Source organism: Oncorhynchus kisutch, linkage group LG23 (genome assembly GCF_002021735.2).
Source record: "Oncorhynchus kisutch isolate 150728-3 linkage group LG23, Okis_V2, whole genome shotgun sequence".
Lineage (NCBI taxonomy): Eukaryota > Metazoa > Chordata > Actinopteri > Salmoniformes > Salmonidae > Oncorhynchus > Oncorhynchus kisutch.
This window is the reverse complement of record NC_034196.2, coordinates 5,407,416-5,420,421: the sequence shown is the minus strand read 5'-3', so window position 1 is coordinate 5,420,421 and position 13,006 is coordinate 5,407,416. Positions and strand designations below refer to the sequence as shown.

At 35.7% G+C, this 13,006-nt stretch overlaps 1 protein-coding gene across 2 annotated transcripts in view; it reads left to right on the top strand.

Moving 5' to 3' along the window:
* Nucleotides 1-13,006, top strand: part of LOC109877858 (endoplasmic reticulum metallopeptidase 1) — a 63,432-nt gene that overhangs the window by 14,437 nt on the left and 35,989 nt on the right. For both annotated transcript variants that reach the window (XM_031803284.1, XM_031803283.1), the window contains one exon: nt 1,245-1,391. In XM_031803284.1, coding sequence (XP_031659144.1) covers nt 1,245-1,391 — 147 coding nt within the window. The remainder of the gene's footprint in view (nt 1-1,244; nt 1,392-13,006) is intronic.

Here is a 13,006-nt window from a genome sequence, read left to right as displayed (position 1 = left end):
CAATGTTTATTGGTCGCATACACAGTTTAGATGTTATAATGGGCACAGTGAATGTTAGTAGCTCCTAATAATGCAGTAAAATGTCAAACAAGTACACAAATAGGGGGCTCCCGAGTGGCGCAGCGGTCTAAAGCACTCCATCGCAGTGCTGAGGCGTCACTACAACCTCGGGTTCAATCCCAGGCTGTGTCAAAGCCGGCCGTGACCGGGAGCCCCATGTGACGGGAGGGTTTGGTCGCCAGGATTTCCTTGTCTCGTCGTTCTCTAGCAACTCCTTGTGGCGAGCTGGGCGCCTGCAAGCTGACCTCAGTTGTCAGTTGGACGATGCTTCCACTGACACATTGGTGCCGCTGGCTTCCGGGCTAAGCGAGCAGTGTGTCAAGAAGCAGTGCGGCTTGGCAGGGTCATGTTTCGGAGGACGCATGGCTCTTGACCTTCACCTCTTCCGAGTCCGTAAAGGAGTTGCAGTGATGAGGCAAGATCGTAACTACCAATTGGATACCACGAAATTGGGTATAAAAAGGGGGTAAAGTAAAACAATTAAAAAATCATAAGTACATAAAAAAACTAAATCAAGAACGTCGGGACAAATTCAGTTAACCCAGTTCAGGTGATTCAGTCAGTTTTCTTCAGTTTGGTGCCTAATGAACACGACTCAGGAACTGGGCCAATTGGAACACATTTATATAGGTGTCTGTGTCTCTGAATCAGCAACTGAACAAGCCTTCTTGCCCCTCGGAACGGAGTAGAGCTGGCAAATATCCCCATATGTCAATTTGAGGAAAGTTGTTTTAGAAAAAACTGGCCTGCTGTTTTTCATTTGAATAACTTACCTTGCTTGCTATTGTTTTTGTATCTTTTAAAGCAGGGGCCCGCAACAGGTGGCCTGCAGGGATTTTTTGGTAAAATCACCAGGAATTAAGCTAAACATTTGTTTCATTTAAGAAATCTGTTCCCAAGTATTCCCACAAGTAAAATCAAATAGACTTATATGATCGTGTCTCAATGTAATCAAGATATGTAATTGTTATTTACAAATACAATCATCTATTTTTGGACTTATTTGTGATCATTTTGCAGTGTAGAAGTGATTAGAATTGTGTTCTGAACCCCCAACCATTTGATCCGACAAAGTTGCCTTCCCCTGCTTTAAAGGGTCAATTCTGTATACAATTTTAAAAGTGAAATCTTCACATCTTTTACAAGTCTGTCTTCTCTCGTCTCACCTTCATTGATACACACAGGTCCCGAGAACCCCTGGTTGATCCAGGCCTATAAGCATGCTGCCAAACATCCCTTTGCTTCTGTGGTGGGACAGGAAATCTTCCAGCGCAGGTTGATCCCATCCGACACAGATTTCCGCATCTACAGGGACTTTGGAAACATTCCAGGTAAGGTAAAGCTTCAGTATCAAGTCTTCAAGTAAAGTTATCAACTCTCCTGACTTTAGATCTCCACTCTGCCGTCTTGTTTTCAGTCGACTGCAGTCTGCCTTCACTTTATTTGAAGCTTTGCTGTATTGTAGTTCAACATTACTGTATGTGTTAGTGTTGAACCACCCGCCTAGGATTTTCTGGTACAAAGTGGAATTCATCTACTTTTTTTTGCAGTGGTTACAGCTGTGAGTCCTCCTGGGTAAATTTAACAGCTTTGCACACCTGCATTGTGCATTATTAGCCTTTTTTAAATTCTTTTTTAAATTCTTCAAGTTGTTTCAAGGTGTTGGGGATCATGGCTAGACAGACATTTAAGTCTTGCCATAGATTTTCAAGCAGATTTACTCCCAACTGTAGCTTTGTCACTCTGGGACATTCACTGTTTTCTTGGTAAGCAACTCCAATGTAGATTTATTTTGCCTTGTGTTATAGGTTATTGTTCTGCTGAAGGGTTAATACCTCTTACAGTGTCTGGTATAAAGCAGAATGAAGCAGATTTTTCTCTAGCATTTTGCCTGTGCTTAGCTCATCACGTTTCTTTTTATCCTGAAAAACTCCCCAGTCTTTGCTGATGTCAAGCATACCCATACCATGTTGCAGGCACCACAATGTTGGAAAATAAGGAGGCAGTTACTCATTGATGTGTTGTTGGATTTGCCCCAGACATAAGGATGTTCATTTAGGCCAAAAAGTGTATTCCTTTTGTGTGGTTTTTTTGCAGTATTACTTTAGTGCCTTGTTGATTTACAGGATGCATGTTTTTTTTGCAGTATTACTTTAGTGCCTTGTTGATTTACAGGATGCATGTTTTTTTTGCAGTATTACTTTAGTGCCTTGTTGATTTACAGGATGCATGTTTTTTTGCAGTATTACTTTAGTGCCTTGTTGATTTACAGGATGCATGTTTTTTTTGCAGTATTACTTTAGTGCCTTGTTGATTTACAGGATGCATGTTTTTTTTGCAGTATTACTTTAGTGCCTTGTTGATTTACAGGATGCATGTTTTTTTGCAGTATTACTTTAGTGCCTTGTTGGTTTACAGGATGCATGTTTTTTTTGCAGTATTACTTTAGTGCCTTGTTGATTTACAGGATGCATGTTTTTTTTTGCAGTATTACTTTAGTGCCTTGTTGATTTACAGGATGCATGTTTTTTTTGCAATATTACTTTAGTGCCTTGTTGATTTACAGGATGCATGTTTTTTTTGCAGTATTACTTTAGTGCCTTGTTGATTTACAGGATGCATGTTTTTTTGCAGTATTACTTTAGTGCCTTGTTGATTTACAGGATGCATGTTTTTTTGCAGTATTACTTTAGTGCCTTGTTGATTTACAGGATGCATGTTTTTTTTGCAGTATTACTTTAGTGCCTTGTTGATTTACAGGATTCATTTTTTTTGCAATATTACTTTAGTGCCTTGTTGATTTACAGGATGCATGTTTTTTTTGCAGTATTACTTTAGTGCCTTGTTGATTTACAGGATGCATGTTTTTTTTGCAGTATTACTTTAGTGCCTTGTTGATTTACAGGATGCATGTTTTTTTTGCAGTATTACTTTAGTGCCTTGTTGATTTACAGGATTCATGTTTTTTTTGCAGTATTACTTTAGTGCCTTGTTGATTTACAGGATGCATGTTTTTTTTGCAGTATTACTTTAGTGCCTTGTTGATTTACAGGATGCATGTTTTTTTTGCAGTATTACTTTAGTGCCTTGTTGATTTACAGGATGCATGTTTTTTTGCAGTATTACTTTAGTGCCTTGTTGATTTACAGGATTCATGTTTTTTTTGCAGTATTACTTTAGTGCCTTGTTGATTTACAGGATGCATGTTTTTTTTGCAGTATTACTTTAGTGCCTTGTTGATTTACAGGATGCATGTTTTTTTGCAGTATTACTTTAGTGCCTTGTTGATTTACAGGATTCATTTTTTTTGCAATATTACTTTAGTGCCTTGTTGATTTACAGGATGCATGTTTTTTTTGCAGTATTACTTTAGTGCCTTGTTGATTTACAGGATGCATGTTTTTTTTGCAGTATTACTTTAGTGCCTTGTTGATTTACAGGATTCATGTTTTTTTGCAGTATTACTTTAGTGCCTTGTTGATTTACAGGATGCATGTTTTTTTTTGCAGTATTACTTTAGTGCCTTGTTGATTTACAGGATTCATGTTTTTTTTGCAGTATTACTTTAGTGCCTTGTTGATTTACAGGATGCATGTTTTTTTTTGCAGTATTACTTTAGTGCCTTGTTGATTTACAGGATGCATGTTTTTTTTTGCAGTATTACTTTAGTGCCTTGTTGATTTACAGGATGCATGTTTTTTTTGCAGTATTACTTTAGTGCCTTGTTGATTTACAGGATTCATGTTTTTTTGCAGTATTACTTTAGTGCCTTGTTGATTTACAGGATGCATGTTTTTTTGCAGTATTACTTTAGTGCCTTGTTGATTTACAGGATGCATGTTTTTTTTGCAGTATTACTTTAGTGACTTGTTGATTTACAGGATTCATTTTTTTTGCAATATTACTTTAGTGCCTTGTTGATTTACAGGATGCATGTTTTTTTTGCAGTATTACTTTAGTGCCTTGTTGATTTACAGGATGCATGTTTTTTTTGCAGTATTACTTTAGTGCCTTGTTGATTTACAGGATTCATGTTTTTTTGCAGTATTACTTTAGTGCCTTGTTGATTTACAGGATGCATGTTTTTTTTTGCAGTATTACTTTAGTGCCTTGTTGATTTACAGGATGCATGTTTTCTTTTGCAGTATTACTTTAGTGCCTTGTTGATTTACAGGATGCATGTTTTTTTTGCAGTATTACTTTAGTGCCTTGTTGATTTACAGGATGCATGTTTTTTTGCAGTATTACTTTAGTGCCTTGTTGATTTACAGGATTCATGTTTTTTTTGCAGTATTACTTTAGTGCCTTGTTGATTTACAGGATGCATGTTTTTTTTTGCAATATTACTTTAGTGCCTTGTTGATTTACAGGATGCATGTTTTTTTTTGCAGTATTAATTTAGTGCCTTGTTGATTTACAGGATGCATGTTTTTTTTTGCAGTATTACTTTAGTGCCTTGTTGATTTACAGGATTCATGTTTTTTTTGCAGTATTACTTTAGTGCCTTGTTGATTTACAGGATGCATGTTTTTTTTGCAGTATTACTTTAGTGCCTTGTTGCTTTACAGGATGCATGTTTTTTTGCAGTATTACTTTAGTGCCTTGTTGATTTACAGGATTCATTTTTTTAGCAATATTACTTTAGTGCCTTGTTGATTTACAGGATGCATGTTTTTTTTGCAGTATTACTTTAGTGCCTTGTTGATTTACAGGATGCATGTTATTTTTGCAGTATTACTTTAGTGCCTTGTTGATTTACAGGATTCATGTTTTTTTTGCAGTATTACTTTAGTGCCTTGTTGATTTACAGGATGCATGTTATTTTTGCAGTATTACTTTAGTGCCTTGTTGATTTACAGGATGCATGTTTTTTTTTGCAGTATTACTTTAGTGCCTTGTTGATTTACAGGATGCATGTTTTTTTTTGCCTTATTACTTTAGTGCCTTGTTGATTTACAGGATGCATGTTTTTTTTTGCCTTATTACTTTAGTGCCTTGTTGATTTACAGGATGCATGTTTTTTTTGCAGTATTACTTTAGTGCCTTGTTGATTTACAGGATGCATGTTTTTTTTGCAGTATTACTTTAGTGCCTTGTTGATTTACAGGATGCATGTTTTTTTTTGCCTTATTACTTTAGTGCCTTGTTGATTTACAGGATGCATGTTTTTTTTTGCAGTATTACTTTAGTGCCTTGTTGATTTACAGGATGCATGTTTTTTTTGCAGTATTACTTTAGTGCCTTGTTGATTTACAGGATGCATGTTTTTTTTGCAGTATTACTTTAGTGCCTTGTTGATTTACAGGATTCATGTTTTTTAGCAATATTACTTTAGTGCCTTGTTGATTTACAGGATGCATGTTTTTTTTGCAGTATTACTTTAGTGCCTTGTTGATTTACAGGATGCATGTTTTTTTTGCAGTATTACTTTAGTGCCTTGTTGATTTACAGGATGCATGTTTTTTTTGCAGTATTACTTTAGTGCCTTGTTGATTTACAGGATGCATGTTTTTTTTGCAGTATTACTTTAGTGCCTTGTTGATTTACAGGATGCATGTTTTTTTTTGCAGTATTACTTTAGTGCCTTGTTGATTTACAGGATGCATGTTTTTTTTTGCAGTATTACTTTAGTGCCTTGTTGATTTACAGGATGCATGTTTTTTTTGCAGTATTACTTTAGTGCCTTGTTGATTTACAGGATGCATGTTTTTTTTGCAGTATTACTTTAGTGCCTTGTTGATTTACAGGATGCATGTTTTTTTTTTGCCTTATTACTTTAGTGCCTTGTTGATTTACAGGATGCATGTTTTTTTTTGCAGTATTACTTTAGTGCCTTGTTGATTTACAGGATGCATGTTTTTTTTGCAGTATTACTTTAGTGCCTTGTTGATTTACAGGATGCATGTTTTTTTTTGCAGTATTACTTTAGTGCCTTGTTGATTTACAGGATGCATGTTTTTTTTGCAGTATTACTTTAGTGCCTTGTTGATTTACAGGATGCATGTTTTTTTTGCAGTATTACTTTAGTGCCTTGTTGATTTACAGGATGCATGTTTTTTTTGCAGTATTACTTTAGTGCCTTGTTGATTTACAGGATGCATGTTTTTTTTGCAGTATTACTTTAGTGCCTTGTTGATTTACAGGATGCATGTTTTTTTTGCAGTATTACTTTAGTGCCTTGTTGATTTACAGGATGCATGTTTTTTTTGCAGTATTACTTTAGTGCCTTGTTGATTTACAGGATGCATGTTTTTTTTGCAGTATTACTTTAGTGCCTTGTTGATTTACAGGATGCATGTTTTTTTTGCAGTATTACTTTAGTGCCTTGTTGATTTACAGGATGCATGTTTTTTTTGCAGTATTACTTTAGTGCCTTGTTGATTTACAGGATGCATGTTTTTTTTGCAGTATTACTTTAGTGCCTTGTTGATTTACAGGATGCATGTTTTTTTTGCAGTATTACTTTAGTGCCTTGTTGATTTACAGGATGCATGTTTTTTTTGCAGTATTACTTTAGTGCCTTGTTGATTTACAGGATGCATGTTTTTTTTGCAGTATTACTTTAGTGCCTTGTTGATTTACAGGATGCATGTTTTTTTTGCAGTATTACTTTAGTGCCTTGTTGATTTACAGGATGCATGTTTTTTTTGCAGTATTACTTTAGTGCCTTGTTGATTTACAGGATGCATGTTTTTTTTGCAGTATTACTTTAGTGCCTTGTTGATTTACAGGATGCATGTTTTTTTTTGCAGTATTACTTTAGTGCCTTGTTGATTTACAGGATGCATGTTTTTTTTGCAGTATTACTTTAGTGCCTTGTTGATTTACAGGATGCATGTTTTTTTTGCAGTATTACTTTAGTGCCTTGTTGATTTACAGGATGCATGTTTTTTTTGCAGTATTACTTTAGTGCCTTGTTGATTTACAGGATGCATGTTTTTTTTGCAGTATTACTTTAGTGCCTTGTTGATTTACAGGATGCATGTTTTTTTTGCAGTATTACTTTAGTGCCTTGTTGATTTACAGGATGCATGTTTTTTTTGCAGTATTACTTTAGTGCCTTGTTGATTTACAGGATGCATGTTTTTTTTGCAGTATTACTTTAGTGCCTTGTTGATTTACAGGATGCATGTTTTTTTTGCAGTATTACTTTAGTGCCTTGTTGATTTACAGGATGCATGTTTTTTTTTGCAGTATTACTTTAGTGCCTTGTTGATTTACAGGATGCATGTTTTTTTTTGCCGTATTACTTTAGTGCCTTGTTGATTTACAGGATGCATGTTTTTTTTGCAGTATTACTTTAGTGCCTTGTTGATTTACAGGATGCATGTTTTTTTTGCAGTATTACTTTAGTGCCTTGTTGATTTACAGGATGCATGTTTTTTTTGCAGTATTACTTTAGTGCCTTGTTGATTTACAGGATGCATGTTTTTTTTTGCCGTATTACTTTAGTGCCTTGTTGATTTACAGGATGCATGTTTTTTTTTGCAGTATTACTTTAGTGCCTTGTTGATTTACAGGATGCATGTTTTTTTTGCAGTATTACTTTAGTGCCTTGTTGATTTACAGGATGCATGTTTTTTTTGCAGTATTACTTTAGTGCCTTGTTGATTTACAGGATGCATGTTTTTTTTGCAGTATTACTTTAGTGCCTTGTTGATTTACAGGATGCATGTTTTTTTTGCAGTATTACTTTAGTGCCTTGTTGATTTACAGGATGCATGTTTTTTTTGCAGTATTACTTTAGTGCCTTGTTGATTTACAGGATGCATGTTTTTTTTGCAGTATTACTTTAGTGCCTTGTTGATTTACAGGATGCATGTTTTTTTTTGCAGTATTACTTTAGTGCCTTGTTGATTTACAGGATGCATGTTTTTTTTGCAGTATTACTTTAGTGCCTTGTTGATTTACAGGATGCATGTTTTTTTTGCAGTATTACTTTAGTGCCTTGTTGATTTACAGGATGCATGTTTTTTTTGCAGTATTACTTTAGTGCCTTGTTGATTTACAGGATGCATGTTTTTTTTGCAGTATTACTTTAGTGCCTTGTTGATTTACAGGATGCTTGTTGTTTTTGCAGTATTACTTTAGTGCCTTGTTGATTTACAGGATGCATGTTGTTTTTGCAGTATTACTTTAGTGCCTTGTTGATTTACAGGATGCATGTTTTTTTTGCAGTATTACTTTAGTGCCTTGTTGATTTACAGGATGCATGTTTTTTTTGCAGTATTACTTTAGTGCCTTGTTGATTTACAGGATGCATGTTTTTTTTGCAGTATTACTTTAGTGCCTTGTTGATTTACAGGATGCATGTTGTTTTTGCAGTATTACTTTAGTGCCTTGTTGATTTACAGGATGCATGTTTTTTTTTGCCTTATTACTTTAGTGCCTTGTTGATTTACAGGATGCATGTTTTTTTGCAGTATTACTTTAGTGCCTTGTTGATTTACAGGATGCATGTTTTTTTTGCAGTATTACTTTAGTGCCTTGTTGATTTACAGGATGCATGTTTTTTTTTGCCTTATTACTTTAGTGCCTTGTTGATTTACAGGATGCATGTTTTTTTTTGCAGTATTACTTTAGTGCCTTGTTGATTTACAGGATGCATGTTTTTTTTGCAGTATTACTTTAGTGCCTTGTTGATTTACAGGATGCATGTTTTTTTTGCAGTATTACTTTAGTGCCTTGTTGATTTACAGGATGCATGTTTTTTTTTGCAGTATTACTTTAGTGCCTTGTTGATTTACAGGATGCATGTTTTTTTTTGCAGTATTACTTTAGTGCCTTGTTGATTTACAGGATGCATGTTTTTTTTGCAGTATTACTTTAGTGCCTTGTTGATTTACAGGATGCATGTTTTTTTTGCAGTATTACTTTAGTGCCTTGTTGATTTACAGGATGCATGTTTTTTTTGCAGTATTACTTTAGTGCCTTGTTGATTTACAGGATGCATGTTTTTTTTGCAGTATTACTTTAGTGCCTTGTTGATTTACAGGATGCATGTTTTTTTTGCAGTATTACTTTAGTGCCTTGTTGATTTACAGGATGCATGTTTTTTTTGCAGTATTACTTTAGTGCCTTGTTGATTTACAGGATGCATGTTGTTTTTGCAGTATTACTTTAGTGCCTTGTTGATTTACAGGATGCATGTTTTTTTTTGCCTTATTACTTTAGTGCCTTGTTGATTTACAGGATGCATGTTTTTTTGCAGTATTACTTTAGTGCCTTGTTGATTTACAGGATGCATGTTTTTTTTGCAGTATTACTTTAGTGCCTTGTTGATTTACAGGATGCATGTTTTTTTTTGCCTTATTACTTTAGTGCCTTGTTGATTTACAGGATGCATGTTTTTTTTTGCAGTATTACTTTAGTGCCTTGTTGATTTACAGGATGCATGTTTTTTTTGCAGTATTACTTTAGTGCCTTGTTGATTTACAGGATGCAGGTTTTTTTTGCAGTATTACTTTAGTGCCTTGTTGATTTACAGGATGCATGTTTTTTTTGCAGTATTACTTTAGTGCCTTGTTGATTTACAGGATGCATGTTTTTTTTGCAGTATTACTTTAGTGCCTTGTTGATTTACAGGATGCATGTTTTTTTTGCAGTATTACTTTAGTGCCTTGTTGATTTACAGGATGCATGTTTTTTTTGCAGTATTACTTTAGTGCCTTGTTGATTTACAGGATGCTTGTTGTTTTTGCAGTATTACTTTAGTGCCTTGTTGATTTACAGGATGCATGTTGTTTTTGCAGTATTACTTTAGTGCCTTGTTGATTTACAGGATGCATGTTTTTTTTGCAGTATTACTTTAGTGCCTTGTTGATTTACAGGATGCATGTTTTTTTTGCAGTATTACTTTAGTGCCTTGTTGATTTACAGGATGCATGTTTTTTTTGCAGTATTACTTTAGTGCCTTGTTGATTTACAGGATGCATGTTGTTTTTGCAGTATTACTTTAGTGCCTTGTTGATTTACAGGATGCATGTTTTTTTTTGCCTTATTACTTTAGTGCCTTGTTGATTTACAGGATGCATGTTTTTTTTGCAGTATTACTTTAGTGCCTTGTTGATTTACAGGATGCATGTTTTTTTTGCAGTATTACTTTAGTGCCTTGTTGATTTACAGGATGCATGTTTTTTTTGCAGTATTACTTTAGTGCCTTGTTGATTTACAGGATGCATGTTTTTTTTGCAGTATTACTTTAGTGCCTTGTTGATTTACAGGATGCATGTTTTTTTTGCAGTATTACTTTAGTGCCTTGTTGATTTACAGGATGCATGTTTTTTTTGCAGTATTACTTTAGTGCCTTGTTGATTTACAGGATGCATGTTTTTTTTGCAGTATTACTTTAGTGCCTTGTTGATTTACAGGATGCATGTTTTTTTTGCAGTATTACTTTAGTGCCTTGTTGATTTACAGGATGCATGTTTTTTTTGCAGTATTACTTTAGTGCCTTGTTGATTTACAGGATGCATGTTTTTTTTGCAGTATTACTTTAGTGCCTTGTTGATTTACAGGATGCATGGTTTTTTTGCAGTATTACTTTAGTGCCTTGTTGATTTACAGGATGCATGTTTTTTTTGCAGTATTACTTTAGTGCCTTGTTGATTTACAGGATGCATGTTTTTTTTGCAGTATTACTTTAGTGCCTTGTTGATTTACAGGATGCATGTTGTTTTTGCAGTATTACTTTAGTGCCTTGTTGATTTACAGGATGCATGTTGTTTTTGCAGTATTACTTTAGTGCCTTGTTGATTTACAGGATGCATGTTTTTTTTGCAGTATTACTTTAGTGCCTTGTTGATTTACAGGATGCATGTTTTTTTTGCAGTATTACTTTAGTGCCTTGTTGATTTACAGGATGCATGTTTTTTTTGCAGTATTACTTTAGTGCCTTGTTGATTTACAGGATGCATGTTGTTTTTGCAGTATTACTTTAGTGCCTTGTTGATTTACAGGATGCATCTTGTTTTTGCAGTATTACTTTAGTGCCTTGTTGATTTACAGGATGCATGTTGTTTTTGCAGTATTACTTTAGTGCCTTGTTGATTTACAGGATGCATGTTGTTTTTGCAGTATTACTTTAGTGCCTTGTTGATTTACAGGATGCATGTTGTTTTTGCAGTATTACTTTAGTGCCTTGTTGATTTACAGGATGCATGTTGTTTTTGCAGTATTACTTTAGTGCCTTGTTGATTTACAGGATGCATGTTGTTTTTGCAGTATTACTTTAGTGCCTTGTTGATTTACAGGATGCATGTTGTTTTTGCAGTATTACTTTAGTGCCTTGTTGATTTACAGGATGCATGTTGTTTTTGCAGTATTACTTTAGTGCCTTGTTGATTTACAGGATGCATGTTGTTTTTGCAGTATTACTTTAGTGCCTTGTTGATTTACAGGATGCATGTTTTTTAAATATTTTTATTCTGTATATTTGTATTATTTTCACTCTTCCATTTAGGTCATTATTGCTTAAAGATATATTCAGTGTCTGATTTGTTATTGTTTCTCATCTACCAATCACTGCTCTTCTATGAGGCTTTTGAAAAGCTCCCTGGTCTTTGTAGTTGAATCTGTTTTGGAAATGCAATACTTAACTGAGGGACCTTACAGATGTTGTATAAATGGGGGACAGCGGAAGGAGTAGTCATTGAAAAAACTCATGTCAACCCCTATTATTTCACACACTGAGCCCATGTAACTTATTATCAAATCAAATGTTCTTTGTCACATGCTCCGAATACAACATGTGTAGACCTTACAGTGAAATGTTTACTTACAGGCCCTTAACCAACAATGCAGTTTGAAGAAAAATAAGTGTTAAAAGTTTTTACATAAAATAAACTGAAGTAAAAAAAGAAAAAGAACAAATAATTAAAGAGCAACAATAAAATAACACTAACGAGGCGATACACAGGGGGTACCGGTACAGAGTCAATGTGGAGGCTATATACAGGGGGTACCGGTACAGAGTCAATGTGGAGGCTATATACAGGGGGTACCGGTACAGAGTCAATGTGGAGGCTATATACAGGGGGTACCGGTACAGAGTCAATGTGGAGGCTTTATACAGGGGGTACCGGTACAGAGTCAATGTGGAGGCTATATACAGGGGTTACCGGTACAGAGTCAATGTGGAGGCTATATACAGGGGGTACTGGTACAGAGTCAATGTGGAGGCTATATACAGGGGGTACCGGTACAGAGTCAATGTGGAGGCTATATACAGGGGGTACCGGTGCAGAGTCAATGTGGAGGCGATATACAGGGGGTACCGGTACAGAGTCAATGTGGAGGCTATATACAGGGGGTACCGGTACAGAGTCAATGTGGAGGCTATATACAGGGGGTACTGGTACAGAGTCAATGTGGAGGCTATATACAGGGGGTACCGGTACAGAGTCAATGTGGAGGCTATATACAGGGGGTACCGGTACAGAGTCAATGTGGAGGCTATATACAGGGGGTACCGGTGCAGAGTCAATGTGGAGGAGATATACAGGGGGTACCGGTACAGAGTCAATGTGGAGGCTATATACAGGGGGTACCGGTACAGAGTCAGTTGTGGAGGCGATATACAGGGGGTACCGGTACAGAGTCAATGTGGAGGCTATATACAGGGGGTACCGGTACAGAGTCAATGTGGAGGCTATATACAGGGGGTACTGGTACAGAGTCAATGTGGAGGCTATATACAGGGGGTACCGGTACAGAGTCAATGTGGAGGCTATATACAGGGGGTACCGGTACAGAGTCAATGTGGAGGCTATATACAGGGGGTACCGGTGCAGAGTCAATGTGGAGGCTATATACAGGGGGTACCGGTACAGAGTCAATGTGGAGGCTATATACAGGGGGTACCGGTACAGAGTCAATGTGGAGGCTATATACAGGGGGTACCGGTACAGAGTCAATGTGGAGGCTATATACAGGGGGTACCGGTGCA